At 46.1% G+C, this 25,773-nt stretch overlaps 1 protein-coding gene across 1 annotated transcript in view; it reads right to left on the reverse strand.

Moving 5' to 3' along the window:
- Window positions 1-25,773, reverse strand: part of NDUFS2 (NADH:ubiquinone oxidoreductase core subunit S2) — a 117,989-nt gene that overhangs the window by 90,393 nt on the left and 1,823 nt on the right. The window contains exon 2 of the mRNA XM_078671264.1: window positions 3,266-3,372. Coding sequence (XP_078527390.1) covers window positions 3,266-3,372 — 107 coding nt within the window. The remainder of the gene's footprint in view (window positions 1-3,265; window positions 3,373-25,773) is intronic.

Raw genomic sequence — 25,773 nt, forward strand, 5'->3', positions numbered from 1 at the left:
ACACCAATCGAACCCCCACTCCATTCTACACCAATCGAACCCCCACTCCATTATACACCAATCTACCCCAATCACTTTCAGCCATGTTGAACAGCAGCCACACTGATGTACATAATAGCTAAAACACATTGCCAAAACCAATATTGGGGAAAAACAAGTTTCCGTTTCTAATGGTGATCCTTTATTCTTTGAAGCAATTGAAGGTTAATCACAGCAGTGGTGAAAGGGTGGAGCTGCAGTTCATGTGCAGCTATCAGAATCCCAGTGCCAACTGGGAAACATTTGCAAACCTACAAAACAAAGGAGGTTGCAAAATATGTTACAAAAGAGGCTTTGGGGGTGCTGGCTGCATGTCATAACACTACATGTACCCATCACCCCTCATGTGGCCACGCTGTGCAGCAGTGGTACAACGTAAAAGCTTCTGAATTCAGAAGATGCAACCTTTATTTCTTGCGTCTCTGGTCATAAGCAGAGCACAGGCTTTTCTCTGTTGTGAAAAGATTCTCAGCAGAATTAATGCTGGGACTTGGGCTTCAGTGTCTCACAGACTTGGCGCCAGAGCCCATTTGCTTAACCACATAGAGACTAATCGGCAATATGCTCAGGTATAATTTTCCCACTGGTACTATTAGATCTTTAAGAATTATTCATGTAAAATTTAACCTGAAAGACTTGACAAACTAAACATCATTTAAGTTCCACATATGCAACAATTATGCCTGTTACTCATCGGACTTCAGTATGCCAAAGCCTTAACCATTCATTAAAATATTACAGAAACCCGACGCGTTAAATGATTATCTGACACTGCAGATATCTATCTGAAATTGACAACAAAGAGATCTTTTCCCTTTCCTAATGAACTTCGTTTCCCTGTGAATATGAATAACAAACAGCCATTTTCACCAGGTGCTTCACTGTTTAATCTGTCCAATAGATTACATTTATTAAATTCATTGAATCATGAAACATATCAGCGCTACACCCAGAAACATGAATACATTGCATTAATTATGTCACATTCTGGATAAAACTAGCTTCCAAAAGCTATCAAAGGCAGGTAAACCGGCTGATAGGGCAGAGGCATGCAAATCCACAGCACAGCAGGTTTAGTGAGATGCTTTGGTACAAATACACACCGTCCGTACCATAAAAACTATTTTGATGCCAGGCTATGAGCTACCGGTGAGGGGATCCCCTCACCTACGCCTATACAACCCTGGGTGGGTAAATAATATTCTGCATCAGATGAACAAGGGCAAACCTATGACAAACAAGCAAAAACTTGGGGTTCATCAATGTAACGATACCGCAACAAAACAGTCAGTGTGGACACTCGCTACCCGAAAAGATGTCAAAACACAGTTACATAATCAAATTATACGTGGGTACACACACTGCTTTGGAAAACCAGTTCCAGGGCTCGTCCAAAGAGGAGTGATGTGAGGTTACACTACTATATGGGCTACATCCTCGGGAGAGATCATGACCGCTAAAGGACTTCCAAACTGCTATCGACATAGAAAACCCACAGAAGAGATGGACATATGGGGGACAACACACAACCTCACTAGCTGCCACTACTAAAGAGGGTGCAGACTCCAGCATACACTAGCTCCACCACAAACACAGCTCATACATACTTGGTTCATGCCAACAGTACCTTCCTGGCTTACCAAAATGGTCTGTGGGACGGTTACAGGGGTAAATATTAAATTGAAATTCATGCAACTATTGAAATCCATGAAACAATTAATTGCCGTCAGCGTTTCTGGTGGGAACTCATTTAACTTCAGGAAAATGCCACAGTGGAGTCTCAGTCTCAGGTAACAAACAAGCTACCAGTAGTCCTCAGCAAGAGGAATCTGAGTCAGTCTGAGGTAGTGGGTCGCTGGTGCTCAAGACAGGGTGGGGAAATAGACAAGCATTTGCAATGCAATAGGTCTTGTATTTCCGAGAGTTTGAGCTATTGACATTGTAAATCACAATGCCAATAGCTTAAACTCGTGCAAATGCGAGAACCATTGCATTGCAAATGCAATTTTTGGAAAAGCGACCCATGCCGTACTTTTACTTTAATGTCGGCCACGCCACTTTCTTTAGATGAGCCATGTCTAAAGAAAAGGCGTGGCCACCATTAAAGTGAAAGCCCCATATGGAGCTCTCTTATAAAAAAAAAAAAGAAAATCTGTTTGTCAAGTTTTGTAAAAGTGCCCCTTGCCGCAGTTTCACTTTAATAGTGGTCGTGCACCTTTATTTAGTAGCAGCTCATCTAAAGAAAGGGGCGTGGCCGACATTAAAGTGAAAGCACCGTATGGGGCGCTTTTACAAAAAATATTTGCAATGCAATAGGTCTCACATTAGCTAGCATTTAAGCTATTGTCATTTATAATGCCGATAGCTCAAACTCTCATAAATGCGAGAAGTATTTCATTGCAGAGAAGCAGCCACGATTGTGTCATGCTCCTTTGAAAGTGACGAGCCGATTGTAGCAGGAAAGCACACCGTGCCTGCAGTACCAGAAACTCATTAAAGAAAATAGTGCAAATAGAGTAACTAAAGATACTGTGTACCTACAAAAGTAAAAGTGCCAGTCCTCATGAGAGGTTACAAATGAAGACAAGGCGATACTAAGGAGGGACTAACAAACCTAATAAATCAGAACCCAGCATTTACGAAGGACAATGACACAAGCAAATGAAAAATATGGGCGGAGAGTAGGCGGTGCTTCAATTCCGTAATTTAATATAGCATGCCTCGCAGAGCAGGGTTTGCGCTGCCCAGGCCCTACCTAAAAACAGAGAACTATATGCTACATCCTTTTTCACTTAATAGAGCGCCATGGAACACCATACAGTTCCTCTACAGGACAGACTAAGTCCTTCAAGTTCAAAAGCTGAACATCATACATCTAGTGGTGTGGCCATAGGCAGCGGTTTGGGCCGTTCAATGAAAGAGGGCCAAATGTGCATACCCTATTTCCATTGTTGTAGCCTGAATGAGAAATGCTGCTGTATAGTCCCATTTATAATCACTTTCCATCGTAAGAGAAGACTGAACAAGGACAATGGAATAAACATTTGTAGTACTTTTAACCAGCTGTAAAGTGACCCTCCTTACAATAGTGTTAAAACAAGCATGAGAGGAAGAGAAGAACAAAAACCTGTGGCCATGATAAGCATACTGAATGTCCAAGAAAATCAACATGGTCATCTAAATTGACAGTCAGGTTGCAAAGCCTTTGCAGAAGGCCTAGGCTCACCATTCCATGGGGCTGGTTTCCATTTCTGTGTTATGGCGTCAGGATACATGACTGCTCCTGCGTACTGCTCCGTCCATTCCACATCCGGCTGCCATTGCCTTGCTGTTCTGCAATTCATCATAAAAAGAGAAGGCATACTAAGAAAGTTTCCAAAACACCATGCTCCGCAAGGACTCAAATGCATTCCAATACGTGTCATACAGCAATCTGGAGAATATTGGCAACACAGTGTCTTCAGTTACAGATGGGCAAATAATAAAACCATGGATAAAGCCACAACCTGGGGCAACTGGGCACACAGTAAGTTCAGTGCAGCAAGGGTACACATCATGCAAAACAACCCAAAATATGATAAAACCAGGTCCTATACTGCATGTCGAGTTTGCAGGCATAGCACACAGGAGGTGTGTCTCTTCCCTTTCCTCTGCACCATGGCACGCAGCCTGTAATGGCAGTCTACATGTTGGTGCCGACGGGTGTCTTAGGGTGGCACAAGACATTCTGCAGCCCTTAGAGACCATCTTTAGCCTCCTTGCCCTACGGACCAGGGGTACCATTTACTAGGGGCTTACAAGGGGTGCTAAAGGTATTGCCCACTGGAGGAACAATTGTACAGTTTTAGGGAGAGAGATCTGGCACTGGGGACCTGGATAGCAGGAACCCAATGCAATTCGGTCACAATTGCATCAGATACCAGTCAAACATCGGGGTTGACCATGTCAAAAAGTGGCACTTTTCTGCAGTAGTTAATGAGGCAAGCATGTCACCAGGCCAACACACGAGACAAGAGCAATACATGCATCCCATACTGCCCCACTCCCCCCCTGTGGCTACGGCACAGGAGGTTTGTGAACATCCCCCCTCGCCACTATTCGCATGGCAGGAGCAATACTACTGGTGAGGACAGGTGTAGGACTTGGGGCAGGGCAGCAGAGCACACCTGAGCTCGGATAAAGGAGACTGGTTGCATACACCAGGGCACGCACAGTCAGCGTAACCTGTGAACCATGCGGACCAGCAAAGGGCCAAGGTGCAGAAAAGAGCAAAGCAGGACACCCAGGGCCAAGCAGACCTAAGAGTAGCATGGAAAAGCAGCACCACAATGGACCGGGCAAATGGAAATCCGGCCAATGAATATATTAGGCCTTCTCTGGGGGACCCACTTATATAAGCATAAAAGACTAGGCTGGCAAGCTTGATTCCTTTGGCAGTGAAGGAGCGAATATAGTGCAAGGAGTTTATAAACATATACATTCGCTGCAGGAGGCCAAACAGGCAGGGCTGCACTACGTGCAGCAGCGCAAAAAAAGAGGACGACAGGAAAGAGAGGCGCATGCCCAAGCTAGAGAAGTCAGCTGAAAATTGGTTGCATGCATTCCGCATATTGGCTTGCGCGTTTGTTAAAAGGTTTTCACACGCCGCAGCAGCTTTGTTCTTGTACGAGCAGAAGGTGCATGCGTGCAGCGAAAGTACCAGGGGAATGCATGGTTAAAGTATGATGAGGGCTTTAGAGCAAAAATACAGACATGGCCCGTCATAGATTGGGACCATCAGGACTTAGCTGGATTCGCTGAGCACATGATCACTGCCTGAGAGGGAGTGGAGACACATGAGCAGTCCTTCCTTTCATATGGGAGCAAACTGAGGACAGAGTGATACCATCAGGGCAGCAAAGGGGGGCAGTATATGGGTAGCAAGCAGGCACGCTCACAGCCCGCAGCATGTTGGAAGTTTGAAAAGGGTGAGTGCAAATGGGGTGCGACTTGCAAATTTGAAGCACGCTTGCAGCAGTTGCAGGGGAACCACCCAGCCAGCAAATGAAGGGGAGTTATGAGAAGAAGGTTCCCTTCAAAAAGTAACGGCGAGTCAAAGAAGGGGGACTCAGGGTGCAAGGTCTAACACCCACCCCAATTCAATGCCGAACTCTGATAAAGTTAGTCAACCCTTACCATAAGAAAGACGATGCACACTTGCTAGCGAGAGGTTTCAGGAATGGCTTTCGCCTACCTTACGTGGGGCAGATGGAAGGGAGACTCTGCAACAATCACTAATCATTCATAGACAATTCCGAATGAGCTAGATGGTAGGAGGCCAAGGAGCTAGAGGTGGGCCGCGTGGCTGGCCCATTCGAGAAGCCACTCCTAAAAGACTTTATAGTATCCCTACTGGGGGTAGTCCCCAAAAAAGGAGCAATGTCAGTTCTGGCTCATCCACCATCTGTCCTACCCGGAGTGTCAAGAAAATGGCAGATTAGACCAGGAGAGGTGCTCAGGACTATACGCCACCCTGGATGAGGCAACTGATCTGTTAAGGGCAAGGAGTAAGGGATCCCGGATGACAAAATCAGATATAGAGTGCCTTTCGCCTCCTCCCTGTTCATCTAGATAGTCACCATCTCCTGAGTTTCCAACTGGATGGCGCTTTAAAATGTTAAATGTCAGCCCACAGGATGGGGAAAATCATATGTGTGTACTTTGAGGAGTTTAGCTCATTCTTGGAATGGGAACTAGGGGAAAGGTGCCCAGAGAAGGGGAAACTACCCTTATCTGTATGACTTCTTTTTTGTGGGCTCACCAGACACTGAGCAATGCAGGGTAATGGTGGAGCAATTCAAAGCACTGGCAGAGCAACTCAGGGTCCCGCTAGCACCGGTAAAGGCGGAAGGCCCCCCGACACGTCTGACATTTCTAGGGATAGAGCTGGAAACAAAAGAAGGGGTAAGCAGACTTTGAAACAAAAAAAGCAGCAGACATAAGGTAAGATATCAAAGGGCTAATGGACAGGAAAAATGCAACACAAAGAAATACAATAGCAGCTATGGAAGCTCAACTTTGCTGCCAGTGTTATCCCAGCGGGCGCACATTCATGAGGTGGCTGGCCTGGCTAACAAAGTATGTTGTACAAGGGGGGTTGTACCCATATAGTCAGTGGGACCTGGGTGATCAATAGCGTTATATATAGGGGGTCCCAGACCAAGAACACAATTCCTATTTTGGAACACACACTATTTAAATGAATTTAGAAAACACACACTAAATGAAGGTGACCAGTGTTTTTAATCCACTGTACCAGACAAACAGTCAATGTTAAGAAATCAGACGTAAAATATACAAAATTCAATGCGCCCACAAAGAGAGGGGGGGGGGAGGTGCAGGGAGGGGGATGTATTTCACTAGATTGTACATCACTAGTTAACATTCAAGAACAACAACATAATACATAGTTCAAAACGTAATTCCACATACATGAAAAACCATGGAACATGACATATATCATAGCAAAAAATTCCTAAGAAGATACTCCTATAATGATTAATATATCAAACTGGGGTTAGGAGTTCCTGGTTGTAGGGTGTAGATGTCTACGTTTCGACCCAGATGGTGTAGGACAGTGGATCCTTACTGCGTGGGTCTTCGTCAGGACGTGATGGGTGAAGGGGGGGTGGGGCGTTTAACTCTGCGCAAAAAATAAAAATTGTTACTCAACCGGTCTCAGATGAGTCCCGACACAACTACAGAATTATGGACAAGAGAGTCCATTTTAGAAGGATCGAAAAAGGAAGTAGTAGGAGGTTCATAAAGAATGAGAAATACTGGGTGGGCTAAGAGCCAAATAGTTATCTCGTGCCACGGAAGTCCGCCATACAAAAAGACTACCATGTGTGTCTGAAAACCTTAATACCAATGTCACCCATTTGGACAGATAGGATTAACTAGAATGGCCTTGACAAGACAGAACATTAAATACCTGGCACACCGGGAAGGTCCCGTCAGGCGTTTATGCAAAAGGGTCTGCCACGTGTGGAGTCAAGATCTACCGTGTAAAATCAAATTCAAAACCACATTTGTAATTAAATCCCAAGTGGGGTGTAGAAACTGGGGTAAGTCTGTATAGATTAAGGGCCCTACCTTGTTGTAAAAACAAACACCGAAGGTTAAGTCATGGGTCAAAGCATTGCCGGCTACATCTGAAAACAATGGTGAACAGCATGTCAGGAACGCAGTAGCTTTCTCAAGTGAATCAGTAAAGAAGACTCAATATAGCTCAGAACTCACCCGTGTGGGTTGTACACCGAGCTAAACCCCGCTCTTTATCCAAAAATTTTATTTGAGTGACGTGCGTTGTCAAACTTGCCTCCGCAGTATAAAAATCTGCAAAAACACATTGATAAACATCTTAGGAAGCCGCCCAGCGTTAACAAATACGCCTCGCTGCTCCCAGCCAGAGGGAAGACTCACCCGCAGTATTGTTTTGAAGGGCCAAACCGGCCTTTTCCAAATAGACCAAATCTTTTTTCAGTGGCGCGCGTTGTCAGAAATGCCTCTGCAGTGTAAAAATCTGCAAATACACAAGGTGAAAGACAGCTTAGGAGGCAGCCCAGCGTTACCAAACACGCATGGCTGCTCCCAGCCAGAAGGGGAGACTCACCCGCAGTGTTGTTCGAAGGGCCAAACCGGTTTTTTTCTTTATCTCTTTAGACCAAATCAGGGAAAAGCCTCATCGGTATACAAATGCCGCGTGTCAACATCTGTAGAGACACGGAGAGAGCACACTTAGACAGCCGCCCATCAACTTACAGAACGCACGGATGCAGAACGCCAGGAGGGAGAGAAAGGAGAGAGACTCACCCGCGCTGCTCATGGAAAATTCCAATAGTGGTGCGTGCGCGCCGCGTCTCCTGGAAACAGGAAGTGTTGCCCCGAGAGACGGTGTTATTTACTACTAAGGTGAAAACAGACTCGGGTCAGTTACCGCACATAGTCAGTGACGGAAAAAGACTTTTTTCAGCCTTATTTAAACTGGGATTTGTGTCATGAAGAGTAAACACAATCAGGGCTAGTGAATAAATCCAAGGCCAGGATAAAATAAATGTACACAGCAATAGATCCGGATGGGGCTCATTGGCAAAAAACGTGATCATAGCACTGGACCTACCACACAGGGCGGTCAAAAGGGCTACTTATTACAGGCAATCCCTCCTTAATAAGAAAACACATGAAGAAACATTTTTAAAGCCCATATATACATCTCACATGCCATTGGTCATATATTATAGATGTCAGACGTGCCAAAATGGTGAAAGGGGCATCAGGGCTGCTGTCCATACCCAAAATAGGTGGTAGATAGCGCGAACCTGCCAGGCACGGCGGTTAAAGCGCTCTATTATTCAATTTGAACATTCAGGTACATTGCACATTTGTAAGACAGATAAGTAATGCTTGTTGGGTAAATTATACCAGGCTTATAGCTTCAAAATGTCCACATGACAAATCTTACATAGGTTTCAAAAGGACCAGAAGATTAGGGAAGCATCATACGCCATTATGTATTCCTAAATCATTAATTACTTGCGCGAACCTGCCAGGCACGGCGGTTAAGGCGCTATGTAGCACAAGGTTAACATATTAAAACAAAGGTAATCATTTGAAACATCATAGTCCACAGGTAATCGCTACGGCACATTGATGAAGACACACTAAAGAAGGAATACCTAAATTCCCTATGGAGAGGCATACTAACATAGATGTTTCACAGAGTAGCCATTTGGGCGAAACTACTTTCAGACTCGTTAAGGCCCCCTCGTACAGAATAAAAAAAAACGGATCCATTTGATTTCTCTCACATTCAAGATGGGTTCGATGCTCCCACCCCTCGGGCCCAGCTTAACCTGCTCCAAAACTAACCACCTCAAACTCTCTGGTGGGTGGCTTTTCTCATTACAATGTTCCACCAAGGGTGCGCCTGCAACCTTGCATCTCACACGGCTGCAGTGTTGGAAAAAACGTACTTTGACTCGTTGCTGGGTTTGACCCACATAGATCAAGTCACAAGGGCATAGAATGCAGTATATCACGTCGGTCGAGTTGCAGTTAGTATGCGACTTTAGTGGAACTTGTTGTTGTCCGTGGCTAAAGACCTTGGTTTGGATTGTCGCAGGGCATGCTTTGCATGAGCCGCATCGATAATGGCCCACAATGGGGGGCAGGTTCCACATGGTTGTGATGGTAGGTGCATCTTTGGTCGGCAAGAAAGAGCGAACCACACTATCCCGAATATTCTTAGCTTTCTTGAAAGCATGAAGGGGCAATGAATTACACCCAAGATCTTCTGATATCAAATTCCAGTATTTGTTGATGGTTTTTTTCACCTCATTGCTCCTTGTGGAGAAAGTCGTCACACAGATGAGGCGCTCCTCGTGGTTCACCGGTTTGTCACTGGGTTGAAGCAAAGTTTCTCTTGGGTTGAACCATGCTCTTTTTTTGGCTTTGTTGACCAGGCGTCTGGGGTATCCACGTTCGAGCAATCTGTTCATCAACACGGTGGACTGTTCTATGTAGTCATCCTTCCTGCTGCAGTTACGCCGAATCCTTAAAAACTGGCCAAACGGAAGGTTATCCCGGAGACCTCGGGGATGGTGGCTGGAGTATAGTAGTAGAGAATTCCTCTCCGTCGGTTTCCTGAACAGCGTAGTTTTTAAGGTGTCATCTTCCACGAAAATGGTAAGATCCAAGAAATCTATTGTTTTTTTGTCGAACTGAATAGTGAACTTAATGTCCGGGGAGCGTGAATTGAGCCAATTGAAAAACCCGGTAATTTCCTCCTCAGTGCCAGACCAGATACAGATGATGTCGTCAATGTATCTCATCCAGGTTTTTATGTGGGGTCTGAAAGGGTTAACGTCAGTAAGTACAAACGTGTCCTCATACATGGACATAAAGATAATGGCCAAATCTGGGGCAAAAGCAGCCCCCATCGCCACACCCTTGGTCTGGAGGTAGAAACAGTTCCGAAAGACAAAGAAATTCCTCATCATCGCAATTTTTAATAATAGAATGATGAAAGATGTAGGCACCCAGATTGGAGCCTCCCGCTTATCTAGTGCAATTGTCATTGCCATGAGGGCCTCCTCTTGGGGTATGCTTGTATACAGGGAAACGATGTCACAGGTTACCAGAAGGTCTTTAGCGGAGTCATAGGGATGCCCTTCAATCAGGTTGATGGTATGAGTAGTATCCCTGAGGTAAGTTGTAGTGGCTTCTGCTATAGGTTTCAGAAAAACGTCTATGTATCTACATAGGGGTTCCAAAACAGAACCACACCCCGAGACAATCGGGCGTCCGGGAGGCTGGTTGAGATCCTTGTGCACTTTAGGTAGGGTATAGATGGTGGGGAGTCGCGGATGCCTCTGGTTCAAATATTGGAATTCGTGTTCCGATAGGAAGCCTTGCTGTCGTCCGTCCTCCGTGACCCTCAGGATCTCGGCCGTGATGTCCTTTGATGGGTCACCACCCAATTGCTTGTAGCTAATTCCATCGTTCAGCTGTCGCAGAATTTCCTGAGTGTAGTTATCCAAATCTTGGACAACTATCGCCCCGCCCTTATCGGCCGGTTTCACAACTATTTCAGTGTTATCTCTTATCGTCTTGAGTGCTGATTGTTCTGCACGGCTGATGTTATTTCTGACAAATTTGTTGTCATCCAGGATGGATCTTACATCCCTAAGTACGAGACTTTCATACGCAAGGATACGCTGGTTCATGGCATAGGTTGATGGTACGAAAGTAGATGGTACCCTCAGGTTTGTGGCAGATAGCATCGGTTGAGGTGGCTTGTTCTTGAAGAGGTATCTGAGTCTTATCTTCCTGAAGAACTTGTGGAGTTCGACCTCCGTGTTAAAAGGATCTGGTCTAGAGGTTGGAACGAAGGATAGACCGCGGCTCAATACTTTAACTTCGTCGTCTTGAAGGGTGTATTTGGAAATGTTAATCACAGGAGACGTCTTTGTCACCATCGGTAGGTTTTTCTGCGGGTTGACCTCTCCCCGTGTTCCTCTTGAGGGAAGCTCACTTGCTTGGCACCTCTCCCTCTCCCGGAGTCCCATTCTTGGCCTGGGTTGAATTGGCCCCTGCCTGTCCCCCTGTCCCACATGTTCCCACGGCCCCGGGGTGGTCTCCATCCTCCCTGCCCTAAAAAAGGAGGGGGTTGGTAGAAAGGACCGTAGGGATCTGGATAGACGTATGCGCCACTAGGGCCAGGTCGGTCTGAGTCCTCACCCGAACTGTACGAGGAGTCCGAAAAAGTTGTGAAATTTCGTCTACCTCTGTAGGCACCGCGGCCGCGGTTTGTGAATCTCCCTTGGTTGTCCTGTCTGTAGTAGTCGTCCTGCAGGTAAGGGTATGTTCTCTTTTTATCATATGCTTTCACGTCCCGTGCCAGTTTCTCAAGTTTTTTCTTTATCGTGGTCGTTTCAAAGTCCTGAAGTGTTGCCACTAGTTTGGTCAGGGCTTCTTTAGAGTTGGTCAGTGTGGCGTCCCCACTAATTGTGGCCTTCAGATCCGCTATTTGCTTCGTTAGAAGTGCAATCTGTTCACTAGCCGTTTCGATGCCGAGGACCATCCAATGTCGCGAACAATTGTTCGCGACAAAACTGAAGCCTTCCCGGAATTTCGGTACATCAATAAAGATCGCGGGTTCAACTTTAACCTGCAGGCCTACAGGAATAATGTTGGATTGGAGGCACTGCGCTAGGAAATGTCCATGTAGTTTGGTTCTGATGAGCTTCTTTTCAAGGCGTTCCAACTGGTTGACTTTATCATTGAGAGAGAAGTCAATGGCAGGTGTTGTTGGGGAGAGAAAACTACTGGCAGAGTCCGATAAAAATTGCTTAATGTATTCCTCGGTGTAAGATAGAACCTCCTTGTCGACCATGATGGTCGAAATAAATTATATAGCAAAAAATTGGAGTTCCAGAAAAAATGAAAAAAGATCTAACTAGAATGAGGAAAGGGAACCTCGCAGGCCAGCGCCTGCACGAAGTATGTTGTACAAGGGGGGTTGTACCCATATAGTCAGTGGGACCTGGGTGATCAATAGCGTTATATATAGGGGGTCCCAGACCAAGAACACAATTCCTATTTTGGAACACACACTATTTAAATGAATTTAGAAAACACACACTAAATGAAGGTGACCAGTGTTTTTAATCCACTGTACCAGACAAACAGTCAATGTTAAGAAATCAGACGTAAAATATACAAAATTCAATGCGCCCACAAAGAGAGGGGGGGGGGGAGGTGCAGGGAGGGGGATGTATTTCACTAGATTGTACATCACTAGTTAACATTCAAGAACAACAACATAATACATAGTTCAAAACGTAATTCCACATACATGAAAAACCATGGAACATGACATATATCATAGCAAAAAATTCCTAAGAAGATACTCCTATAATGATTAATATATCAAACTGGGGTTAGGAGTTCCTGGTTGTAGGGTGTAGATGTCTACGTTTCGACCCAGATGGTGTAGGACAGTGGATCCTTACTGCGTGGGTCTTCGTCAGGACGTGATGGGTGAAGGGGGGGTGGGGCGTTTAACTCTGCGCAAAAAATAAAAATTGTTACTCAACCGGTCTCAGATGAGTCCCGACACAACTACAGAATTATGGACAAGAGAGTCCATTTTAGAAGGATCGAAAAAGGAAGTAGTAGGAGGTTCATAAAGAATGAGAAATACTGGGTGGGCTAAGAGCCAAATAGTTATCTCGTGCCACGGAAGTCCGCCATACAAAAAGACTACCATGTGTGTCTGAAAACCTTAATACCAATGTCACCCATTTGGACAGATAGGATTAACTAGAATGGCCTTGACAAGACAGAACATTAAATACCTGGCACACCGGGAAGGTCCCGTCAGGCGTTTATGCAAAAGGGTCTGCCACGTGTGGAGTCAAGATCTACCGTGTAAAATCAAATTCAAAACCACATTTGTAATTAAATCCCAAGTGGGGTGTAGAAACTGGGGTAAGTCTGTATAGATTAAGGGCCCTACCTTGTTGTAAAAACAAACACCGAAGGTTAAGTCATGGGTCAAAGCATTGCCGGCTACATCTGAAAACAATGGTGAACAGCATGTCAGGAACGCAGTAGCTTTCTCAAGTGAATCAGTAAAGAAGACTCAATATAGCTCAGAACTCACCCGTGTGGGTTGTACACCGAGCTAAACCCCGCTCTTTATCCAAAAATTTTATTTGAGTGACGTGCGTTGTCAAACTTGCCTCCGCAGTATAAAAATCTGCAAAAACACATTGATAAACATCTTAGGAAGCCGCCCAGCGTTAACAAATACGCCTCGCTGCTCCCAGCCAGAGGGAAGACTCACCCGCAGTATTGTTTTGAAGGGCCAAACCGGCCTTTTCCAAATAGACCAAATCTTTTTTCAGTGGCGCGCGTTGTCAGAAATGCCTCTGCAGTGTAAAAATCTGCAAATACACAAGGTGAAAGACAGCTTAGGAGGCAGCCCAGCGTTACCAAACACGCATGGCTGCTCCCAGCCAGAAGGGGAGACTCACCCGCAGTGTTGTTCGAAGGGCCAAACCGTTTTTTTTCTTTATCTCTTTAGACCAAATCAGGGAAAAGCCTCATCGGTATACAAATGCCGCGTGTCAACATCTGTAGAGACACGGAGAGAGCACACTTAGACAGCCGCCCATCAACTTACAGAACGCACGGATGCAGAACGCCAGGAGGGAGAGAAAGGAGAGAGACTCACCCGCGCTGCTCATGGAAAATTCCAATAGTGGTGCGTGCGCGCCGCGTCTCCTGGAAACAGGAAGTGTTGCCCCGAACATTGTAATGAGAAAAGCCACCCACCAGAGAGTTTGAGGTGGTTAGTTTTGGAGCAGGTTAAGCTGGGCCCGAGGGGTGGGAGCATCGAACCCATCTTGAATGTGAGAGAAATCAAATGGATCCGTTTTTTTGATTCTGTACGAGGGGGCCTTAACGAGTCTGAAAGTAGTTTCGCCCAAATGGCTACTCTGTGAAACATCTATGTTAGTATGCCTCTCCATAGGGAATTTAGGTATTCCTTCTTTAGTGTGTCTTCATCAATGTGCCGTAGCGATTACCTGTGGACTATGATGTTTCAAATGATTACCTTTGTTTTAATATGTTAACCTTGTGCTACATAGCGCCTTAACCGCCGTGCCTGGCAGGTTCGCGCAAGTAATTAATGATTTAGGAATACATAATGGCGTATGATGCTTCCCTAATCTTCTGGTCCTTTCGAAACCTATGTAAGATTTGTCATGTGGACATTTTGAAGCTATAAGCCTGGTATAATTTACCCAACAAGCATTACTTATCTGTCTTACAAATGTGCAATGTACCTGAATGTTCAAATTGAATAATAGAGCGCTTTAACCGCCGTGCCTGGCAGGTTCGCGCTATCTACCACCTATTTTGGGTATGGACAGCAGCCCTGATGCCCCTTTCACCATTTTGGCACGTCTGACATCTATAATATATGACCAATGGCATGTGAGATGTATATATGGGCTTTAAAAATGTTTCTTCATGTGTTTTCTTATTAAGGAGGGATTGCCTGTAATAAGTAGCCCTTTTGACCGCCCTGTGTGGTAGGTCCAGTGCTATGATCACGTTTTTTGCCAATGAGCCCCATCCGGATCTATTGCTGTGTACATTTATTTTATCCTGGCCTTGGATTTATTCACTAGCCCTGATTGTGTTTACTCTTCATGACACAAATCCCAGTTTAAATAAGGCTGAAAAAAGTCTTTTTCCGTCACTGACTATGTGCGGTAACTGACCCGAGTCTGTTTTCACCTTAGTAGTAAATAACACCGTCTCTCGGGGCAACACTTCCTGTTTCCAGGAGACGCGGCGCGCACGCACCACTATTGGAATTTTCCATGAGCAGCGCGAGTGAGTCTCTCTCCTTTCTCTCCCTCCTGGCGTTCTGCATCCGTGCGTTCTGTAAGTTGATGGGCGGCTGTCTAAGTGTGCTCTCTCCGTGTCTCTACAGATGTTGACACGCGGCATTTGTATACCGATGAGGCTTTTCCCTGATTTGGTCTAAAGAGATAAAGAAAAAAACCGGTTTGGCCCTTCGAACAACACTGCGGGTGAGTCTCCCCTTCTGGCTGGGAGCAGCCATGCGTGTTTGGTAACGCTGGGCTGCCTCCTAAGCTGTCTTTCACCTTGTGTATTTGCAGATTTTTACACTGCAGAGGCATTTCTGACAACGCGCGCCACTGAAAAAAGATTTGGTCTATTTGGAAAAGGCCGGTTTGGCCCTTCAAAACAATACTGCGGGTGAGTCTTCCCTCTGGCTGGGAGCAGCGAGGCGTATTTGTTAACGCTGGGCGGCTTCCTAAGATGTTTATCAATGTGTTTTTGCAGATTTTTATACTGCGGAGGCAAGTTTGACAACGCACGTCACTCAAATAAAATTTTTGGATAAAGAGCGGGGTTTAGCTCGGTGTACAACCCACACGGGTGAGTTCTGAGCTATATTGAGTCTTCTTTACTGATTCACTTGAGAAAGCTACTGCGTTCCTGACATGCTGTTCACCATTGTTTTCAGATGTAGCCGGCAATGCTTTGACCCATGACTTAACCTTCGGTGTTTGTTTTTACAACAAGGTAGGGCCCTTAATCTATACAGACTTACCCCAGTTTCTACACCCCACTTGGGATTTAATTACAAATGTGGTTTTGAATTTGATTTTACACGGTAGATCTTGACTCCACACGTGGCAGACCCTTTTGCATAAACGCCTGACGGGACCTTCCCGGTGTGCCAGGTATTTAATGTTCTGTCTTGTCAAGGCCATTCTAGTTAATCCTATCTGTCCAAATGGGTGACATTGGTATTAAGGTTTTCAGACACACATGGTAGTCTTTTTGTATGGCGGACTTCCGTGGCACGAGATAACTATTTGGCTCTTAGCCCACCCAGTATTTCTCATTCTTTATGAACCTCCTACTACTTCCTTTTTCGATCCTTCTAAAATGGACTCTCTTGTCCATAATTCTGTAGTTGTGTCGGGACTCATCTGAGACCGGTTGAGTAACAATTTTTATTTTTTGCGCAGAGTTAAACGCCCCACCCCCCCTTCACCCATCACGTCCTGACGAAGACCCACGCAGTAAGGATCCACTGTCCTACACCATCTGGGTCGAAACGTAGACATCTACACCCTACAACCAGGAACTCCTAACCCCAGTTTGATATATTAATCATTATAGGAGTATCTTCTTAGGAATTTTTTGCTATGATATATGTCATGTTCCATGGTTTTTCATGTATGTGGAATTACGTTTTGAACTATGTATTATGTTGTTGTTCTTGAATGTTAACTAGTGATGTACAATCTAGTGAAATACATCCCCCTCCCTGCACCTCCCCCCCCCCTCTCTTTGTGGGCGCATTGAATTTTGTATATTTTACGTCTGATTTCTTAACATTGACTGTTTGTCTGGTACAGTGGATTAAAAACACTGGTCACCTTCATTTAGTGTGTGTTTTCTAAATTCATTTAAATAGTGTGTGTTCCAAAATAGGAATTGTGTTCTTGGTCTGGGACCCCCTATATATAACGCTGGCTAACAAAGGGCATCACACGAAAGCATCATAGGGCCAGGCTAGCCGTGAGGGTCAAGTGGGTCTTGCAGCAGCAGCAAAGCTTCCTTAGCAAGTTAAACGGGACCCTGGTGGTATGGTGGGAACCCTGGGTGATGGCAGAGCAGCTGAGTCTGTACACAGATGCGGCAGATAGCGAGGGCTTCGTTCACATTTGGGAGGGGGGGCATGGTGCATCAAGTGGCCCAAGAGGTGGCACAAGACAGGCCGGACAGAAAACATGGCACTGCTTGAGTAATTCCCAATAGTGGTGGCATGTACACTGTGGAGAGAGCGCCTGGCAAATAGACAGGTGACACTACGGTCCGACAACAACACAGTGGTTCAAGCGATAAACCTAGGGGAGGCACACTGCTCAAGAGTGCTAGGGCTGCTCCAGTGCCCAGTGGGATGCCAGCTGAACAGCAACATAGCCTTTAAGGCTACACATGTGTCTGGATGTGACAACGCAATTGTTGATGATCTCTCTCGCTTTCAGTGGTTGAAGTTCTGCCAATTGGCACCGTGGGGGGACGAAAGGATGACAGCACTACCAGCTCCAGCTTTCCGGCTTCAGCGCAGGGGTAGATGGCTGGCGTTTGTCCTAATTAAGACAGGGCACCCGAAAAGGAGGTGCCTCCTGCTGGAAAGACCGTTGAGGCAAGCGCTTCCATCTAGTTGGGTTCCACTAGATTTGGCGGGACTACGTGCTCGCACACTAGATTAGTGGGAGGTAGGAACTTTTCCTCCAGTCCACATTGTGTAGATAGTTCTTGGTCCTGATGAAATGCACTGTATCACTCTGAACACACTGCGTGAAACATGTCTACCATTAAAGTAGAGTAGAGCATTGCTCCCCTGGACCTTTGAGCCGGAGAGCAGCCTCTTTTGTTTTTTAACAAGGTGGGTTACCACTCTATTAATCTTACTTTGTGGACTATCCAACATTTTTTTAGACCACCCACTCACATCTACACCTCCCCCCTAGGGCCCTCACACCCACGGCACCATACGGCAGGAACAGAAGATCTCCGCTAAAGAGCCCCTTTATGGGTGCCCGTATGGGGAGAGAGTCCATGATGAAGCATGACACCTAGCTTGCTGGGTGTGTGAGGACTCTAGTTCCGACAAGGAGGATTTCCCTCCTTTGTGCCTCCACCCACGCTGATTCATCCTTTTTCCCTACTGGGGAACGGAGTACTCTCTTTTGATTTACAGCACTACCAGCAGACATATGGACACGGTGGAGCTGACCTAGTGTACCCGTGGACGGGGCCCTGGCCCTGAAACACGCAGCCAAATACCGTAAGGGCTTGGAATGTTTCAGGCGGGTGATGGGGGGAGGGGGCAAAGAATCCTGCACCAGCGACAAGGTAGAGGGGTTTATTATACAATGGGCCTTTGAACAGGTCAAGTTCAGAGCTTGGGTTCAGTCAAATCTGATCACCTAGCATACCACGCAAAACTGTATAGGGGAGTGGACCCAATAAACAAATTTCACTGCCATGCAGCAATAAAGGGCTGGGACTGCATGTAACCAAAAACAAAAAAATAATGACATTTGGGACACCAGACTTCCAATTGGTTTTGAGCGGCTAAAGGCGATCTTAAGGAACCTACTGGGAATATGTAGATGGCCAAAGGAGACGCACTTGTTCAGGGCAGTGTTCGTCCTAGGTTTCTTTTTGGAGTTCGTAGGAAAATGGGCCAATTAGTTGTGTGGCCAGCACATTTAATGGGTCCACATTTGTCCACCACTGGGAACCAAACACCCCATTGTAGCACTTGTCTGTCATAGGGTAGTGTTGCAGAGCTGTCCAAAGCTTACTTAAGGGAGGTGGTGTGGGCTAGTAATCTCCATTCAGTGATACACAACAATAACACTCTAGAAAGGATTGCCCAGTCTGTACTTTTTCTTTTGAAAAAGTACATTTATTACACACACTACTCAATACTATGCAGCAATTTACAAATATCCATAAAATGATGCAAATGCTTTTTGATGACAATGCGTAATCATTCGTACCCCGCCCGAAGGGAGGTCTAGATCAACACATCACATGGCAGAGCATTTACTTGTATTAGAAGTGTAATAATCTAATATGACTTTGAATGAGCACACACTTAATATGGGCGAAAAAGCATGTTTACTTGGCATATGAGTGGTTGTCAGCTTCACTATTTCCTTAAAGCATTCAAAGAGAATATGTATAGGCATGTTTAAGTGACTTGTCTCATCAGTTACTTTTAGCCTGAAATACACACTTTCAACATAGCCTCTGAAGACAGCACAATTAGAATCACAGCATTTATGTAATTATAGTTCTGACCCCAGAGGGTGTTTACAGAAGCAACACTTAACAAGAATATAAATCAAATACTGCATTCTTACACATAGCCCCTAAAGGACATCACTTTGGTAAATACACATGTGTATTTACCACCTTTCACCCCTAGAGGGTATCTCAACATTAAAAAATCATATAAAAGTTTTTCAGGCCACAACTGGTTGCAACCGTAACATTTTCCCCAGAGGGCACACCTTTCCCCAGCAATGAAACAGAAGTTCCAACCTTGAGAAACTTGAAAACACTTGAGGGGTTATCTTTGTAATGTCACAGACAACTCAGGGGGAGGTCTTTGTAACTGCTCCTTGGGGAGGGGGGGGGAGAAGAGTCTGTACTTCTCCTGCAACTCCCCCACAGCTTCTTTACTCCTTTGGTGGTGACCCTGCTCTCCTGGGGCCACCACAAAGCCAAAATGATGGATTGGTGTAAGAAAATGCAACTAGGCCCCGCAAGGTATTATGGGGCGCTCATTGCGCTGGCCGCGTATCTTTGAGCAGCGGCGCTCCTGCTGTGCTGGATAGAGCTGTGTCAGTTTCCTGTGAGGGTTTCTTTTTTCTTTGCATGGCCTTGCTTCTGTGTCTTGGGGTGCCCTTTCCCACCCAGGTACCCTGCATACATCTATGTACGGTGGAGAGCAGCTCAGGGAGCAGGCCTCGAAAAATCATTAACATTTTACTAGACCTGCAGGTCTAGTGACTTGAATAATCTACTCGACCTATTTGTAATGCTCTTGAACCATAGACTGGTTTCCAATTATCTGATCGTGGGCAAATAATTTAATTTATAGACCTGCCATTTTCTTCATTATCACATACAAGAGCATATTCAAATGTGCGAGCTCAGAATGGCTGCGTACACAAAACTCTTGTCTGATTTAATAGACTAAACTTCTTTCCATATATAATAGAAATCTAGCCATATATAGGATACACATGTCCCCTGACTTGTCTCTTAGCTCATTAACAGCATTTCCATCAGGGCGGGGGCAGGATTATTTCTCAAATCATGTTTAAAAACTATACTTTTAATAAATACATACCTAAAGCATGAAGTGGTAGCACACAGTCATTTGTAATGAGCAGATTTTACATGGAAATGCCCACAAACGTTCCCACTGACATGCGGCTTTACTGATAAAACTATATAGTGTACAAACAGTAATGTTTGGAAATAGAGTTTCTGCAAATATCTGTCATTTGCATATCACCAAGTAAAGTGTTCTGGTTTATTTTGCTTTTATTTAACTCTTTATTTGCATCACACTTCTTAATTACAAAAGAATGTCCTTTTGTAATTCCTGATATATTTTGAAACATTTGTAATATTAATGTACAGGGTATTTATATAAATCTTATGTGTTAGAGAAACATAACTGACATCTTCAGACAGCTCACTTGACAAAATCCTCTAACTCTGGTAAGAGAGAAAAATAAACAATTTTCCCAGTAGCAGTTAGTTAAAAGACCAACTGACATTTGACCTCTTTCCTTGAACAGACAGCAAACGTATCAAGATAAAAACAAGGTTTAATGGCACCTTTATTGCTCATTTGCTTTCTGAATGAACAGAACACCTGTTCCTTTCCAGCCTAAGTTTACTGGGACTCGTAGGTGATAAAAATAGCTCAACCTGATAAAGTTGTACTCGCAATTGCGAGTGGGCGAGCAGATTCTGAGGCCTGAGGAGCCCAGCCCTGGCTGCTCTTGCCGGCTCCCCACACGGCCAGCACACTCGAGTGCAACAGCAGGAACCGCCTCTCTTCTGGTCTGCCCGCTCCTGCGGGCAGACACGTGCTGTACAGCTGGACAGGCGGACACATGGGGGAGCACTGCAGCGCTACCCCCTCTTCTTCTCCTCCTCCTCTCCAGGGTCCCCGATTGGGATTTTGGACCCACCTTGGTCTTTGCAGGGAGCGCAATGCCGCTCTCCAGCTTTTCTTCAGTGTTGAGCCTAGAGATGGGGTCCTGGGCACACCTTGGTCTTCACTCTCCCCTCCTCAATCTTCCTCTCGCCGGGGCCCGTGCAGCTTCGTGTGGGCACAACGGCACACCCCCTCTTTATTTCCTCACTAAGGCCCAGGGATGGGGTCCTGGGCCCCTTCTTCCCATTACAAGAGGGCACAGCAACGCTACTTCAATAATTTCCTTCTCAGGGCAAAGGGATGGGGTCCTGAGCCCCTTGCTCATCCTGGCAGGCAAAGTGCGACGGCGCTTCCCACTTTTCTTTGGCTCCGGCAGCCTCTGGACCCTGGTCCACCCCCAAGGCACAGCGGAGGTTGGCAACATCGCCTCAAGCAATTCGTCGCAGACTACAGACAGAAAATCGAAGGTCACCTGCTTCACAAAGGCATTTCCCTGGCCAAGTTGGGCCAATTTCAATGCTTTTAGTTTGGTTTTGCTCCTGATGGCGTCCCTAGCCATCTGGAACACTTTATTCTGGCCTCTTGGCATCCAAGCAGCCAAACTTTACAGGGACCTGATTTCACTAGTCCGCCGAGCCAGCCTTTTGCTTTGGTTTCTCTGGGCCTCCTACTCCTTGAGCAGAGCCCAGTCTTTCACCCAACTGGCCCTCAGGGAGTGTAAGGGGACCAGCTTTCCTGGTCTTGGGAGTACCCCCACTGGACCCTGGGTCAAAGTCCTGGGGCCTGAAGGCAGTCAGGGGGTTCCCCCTTCCAACTGTCCATGGCGGCTGCCTTCCTGTCCAGTGTCCAGCAGAAAAGCACAACCAAGAGAGAGCTCTCTCACCTGTGCAGGAACTTTTAAGTGGGGGTGTCCAGCAAGGCCGTGCTTCTGGCCTATACTGATGTGCCACATTATCTCTACGCCCCTGTTCCAACCGCCCTGCACAGCCTCACGGGAGAGCTCAAGATGGCATCACCAAGGAGTCCCTTGCCACATGGGTTTGTGGGGTCTCAGCTCCACCCCTTGCGGACATCACTGCCAGGGTCTTCCCCCAGCAAATCTTTAAAGGAGCCCCCATTGGTTTGGCTCCAGAGGTCAGGCCTCCATCCTTTGTTGAGAGGCCTGGAGCAGGCCTTCTTTCTGGCTCAGAATGGCAGCTGGCTGATTGATGCAGAGCAGTCCACTCCACGCCACCCCTTCCTTCGGAGGAGCTGACCTAAACAAGGGTAAATGCTCCCTTTGTGGGGTGAGGCCTTTGTCCTGGCTGCTGGAGAGAAAAGTAATTAACCCAGCAGAGTGACAAAAGGCAGAGAAATAGGACATTCCTGGATGACCCAAAAGCTGTACAGATATGCTTAAGGACTCAACAGAATTGTGCCTTTTACACCAGTTTCAATGTCCGTTGGTGAATCTCTGGAGTCCCTACCGCAAAGCGAATTGGAGCTACGCCCTAAGGTAGCCTTCCCATAGGAGTACAATGGAGTGTCCCTACAGTCAAACAGTAAAGCACACTGACTATCCCTTACATGTGTACACCTACATTATAAAGTCTATTCCAGGTCACTGCCCAACTCTGCATAATCCCTTCCGCACCATCCTACCTGTGCGCAGTTCTTGGGAAGTGCACGACAGGAGTCTTCTACGTGCAGCCCTTTCACGTGTGTACATGCATATGCACATGTGTTCATGTGTAACTAGCGAGGTGCCTCTTACCCTGGCTGCATCGCAGTGGCCTTATGTTAAGAGGCAGACACTGGCGGGAAACATGTGCAGTCCATTTTACCACAAATTTACCGTGGGTGAGTTAAAAGTTAGGAGGCTTCCCCAAAGAAAAAAGAAAAACAGGTGATCAAAAAGCAAAAGGAGGAGGAGTTCAAAAACAGACCAAGTAGGGAAAGGAAGAACACAAGGCTGGAGTGTCTCGCAGCAAGTGAGCAGTGCCTGGTATGCATGAACCATAGCTACATGCAGGTCAGGGCGGTAGCCACCCCCATTCATACACAAGGATGGCAGCTACATCAGCAGGTTCCAATTCACTGTTCTACTGCATCAGACCCTGGCGAAGCAAGGCCATACACCGGCACACTTTGGATCACACTTATTTAGCATCGGGGCAGCCACAACGGCACATGGCATATGAAGGGATCAGGTGCATAAGGAGGTGGACATTCTCAGCATTTAAGTCATACTTCATGTCTTCGGCAAGCGAACACTGGGCTACCTCCGGTTTGAACCCGGACACGGACGTACTACAGGCAGAAGTGTACTCGCTACAAGATCTATTGTGGCTCACTAACGGGCCATGGGAGCAATTACTGATATAATTTTACCCTGAAAGGAGTTTACAAGGTTTTGCCATACTCGGCTCCCATTCTCAAGAACTTTAGAGGGATATCACTACTTTTGAATACAAGACTTTTGGCGGCGCATCTCAGTCCTTAGATCCCACAAGTTTTGTATTTGAATACATGCCTACGGTATATGCAGCGTACTCAGCTTGCATTTTAAACTTGGAAGGATACACCTCATGAATGGGTTACCGACCCCGACACAAGACACACGCCACAAAGTGACGCAGAGTTAATTTAGGTAGTCTGGACTACTTATGACCCACCAGGTTGGAATTATAACCTGTTTTGAGGTCTATGATACCACTTGCTCAGTTACAGCCCTGAAGAAGCCAAGGGTTTAATACCCAATTGACGAAATGTGTGTTGGCTGAGCAAAATTCTATTAAAGACAAACACTCCAAAAGGACGCCATTTCTTTGTATCTTTCATCAACAATCAATTTGTTGTACTGTATTTAACATGTACGCGTTTGCATATGACATGTTGTTGTACAGGGCTACTCTCTCACCACAGGAGAAGGAGTAGAAAAATGAACAGTGTGGATAGTAGGACACTCGTGCATCTCAAGGGCGCAGTGGTGGGCTGGAGCCTAGAAGCTGTATGGCGGAATATGGCTGCGCAACATCAAGGTTATATGGCTGAGCAAACCAGGCATGAGATGGGTCCAGCTACTCCCTGGGGTGCGGTATGCGCAACAGTGCACGGGAATCCCGCCACAATGATAATTCACCTAGGGGGCAACGATCTTGTGGCATTAGGGCGAAAGGCCCTGTTGGAGGCCATCTAAGCGGACATGACGACTTTATCGCGGCTGGTGCGTTCTGCTGACATAATATGGCCAGAAATCATAGTGTATTACCAGTGGCGAGGGGCAGGGAGCGGTAAAGAGATTCAGGTGGAAATTGAACATAACAATGAGCAAGTTCTGCAAGGGCATGGGATGGGAATTTGTGAGACATGGTCATCAACCGGAGGATGCCTGGCTATTACGCAGACAATAAGGTTCATCTGTCTAGCATGGGGATCGACATGTTCCTCCTGAATATCATGGGGGCTTTGGAACTTCTGGGTTTCTCCTAGTATTGGGGTAAGTTGTCAGAGGTCAGTGAACCACCACCACCAAGGCAGGGAGATACAAGTGTTAACAATAAATATCTTCTCACAGGACATAAAAGTTCAATTGCCAGAACAAGGTCCTTGGGATGCTTCACAGCAGGGACACTTGATGGCAAACAAAAGGGGTAAGAAATGGTCAGTGCTAGGTAAACACCACACTTACACCCAGGCATGGCCACAAACGTCAGACAGTTGGTAGCAAGGGAAGCCTCAACTCGCTGTGCCAAGTAATCAACAGAAGGAGAACTGCCACTGCACCTGACAAACAATGATTTATCACAGCCAAAATGAGCCATATGTTTTTAAGGATGAAGCATTGCAGGTTATGTGAGGTATGGTTATTAAATATGTCATAAAGATAGACTGTACACTGCAGTACCAGTTATGAACCTAATGCTTTACTTTTAAAATGCAGGAAAAGCAAAGAGATGAGCACATTAATGACCAATGCCATTGTGATCAATTATGTACCAGCTTATGATGTGAATAAACTGCGCCCGTTCTAACACCACAAAGGTCTTGGTGTCCATGGCTGATGGGAAAAGTGAATGGCGGGAGTGTCAATGGGTTACTTGCACAGCTGGGGGGAGGTCCCACCAGACCTGGAGGCGCAGTCAATCCTAGAGGGATGGTGGCTAACCACCCCCCCCCACCTCACCGTGGGCAACACTACGAGGGCCCGGCAGCAGGAGGGTGAGAAAAAAGCGTGCCAAAAAGGAGTGGTCAGTGGAGGTAAAACAAGTTATGGTTTAATGGCCCAATCCGGGCAACAGGGGAATGGCAGCAGGTACGGTAGATAGGTGACCGGGTGAGGCGACCAGCATCATTGTCAACGCAAGGAGAAGAGCTGATGCCACCCACCCATACCAGATAAACATGGGCATCATAGCTGCTAAAAGGCAAGGAGCTATAAGGGTTAACAATAAATTTCTTGACACAAGGACATAAAAGGACAATTGCCAGAACAATGTCCTTGGGATGACTCAAGGCAGGGACAGTTGAGGGAAAACAGAAGGGGTAATAAATGGTCAGCGCTGTGCGGACACGGCACTTGCAGCCCAGGTATGGCCACAGAGCCACGAATCGCCAGACAGTCTGTAGCAAGGGAAACCTCAAAGCTGCGACCCGCTGTACTAAGTAATCGAAAGAAGGAGCACTGTCACTGCAGCTGACAAAATGATTTATGACGGTGACTAAAGAGACGTATGATTTTAAGGATGAGGCATTACAGGTTATGCGAGTTATGGTTATTAAATTTGAAATAAAGATAAGACTTTACACTGTAGGACCAGTTATTAACCTAATGCTTTACTTTTTAAAATGCAGGATAAGCAAAGAGCTGAGCATGTTAATGACCAATGTCATTG

The sequence above is a fragment of the Lissotriton helveticus genome, chromosome 12 (assembly GCF_964261635.1).
Source record: "Lissotriton helveticus chromosome 12, aLisHel1.1, whole genome shotgun sequence".
NCBI classification, from domain to species: Eukaryota; Metazoa; Chordata; class Amphibia; order Caudata; family Salamandridae; genus Lissotriton; species Lissotriton helveticus.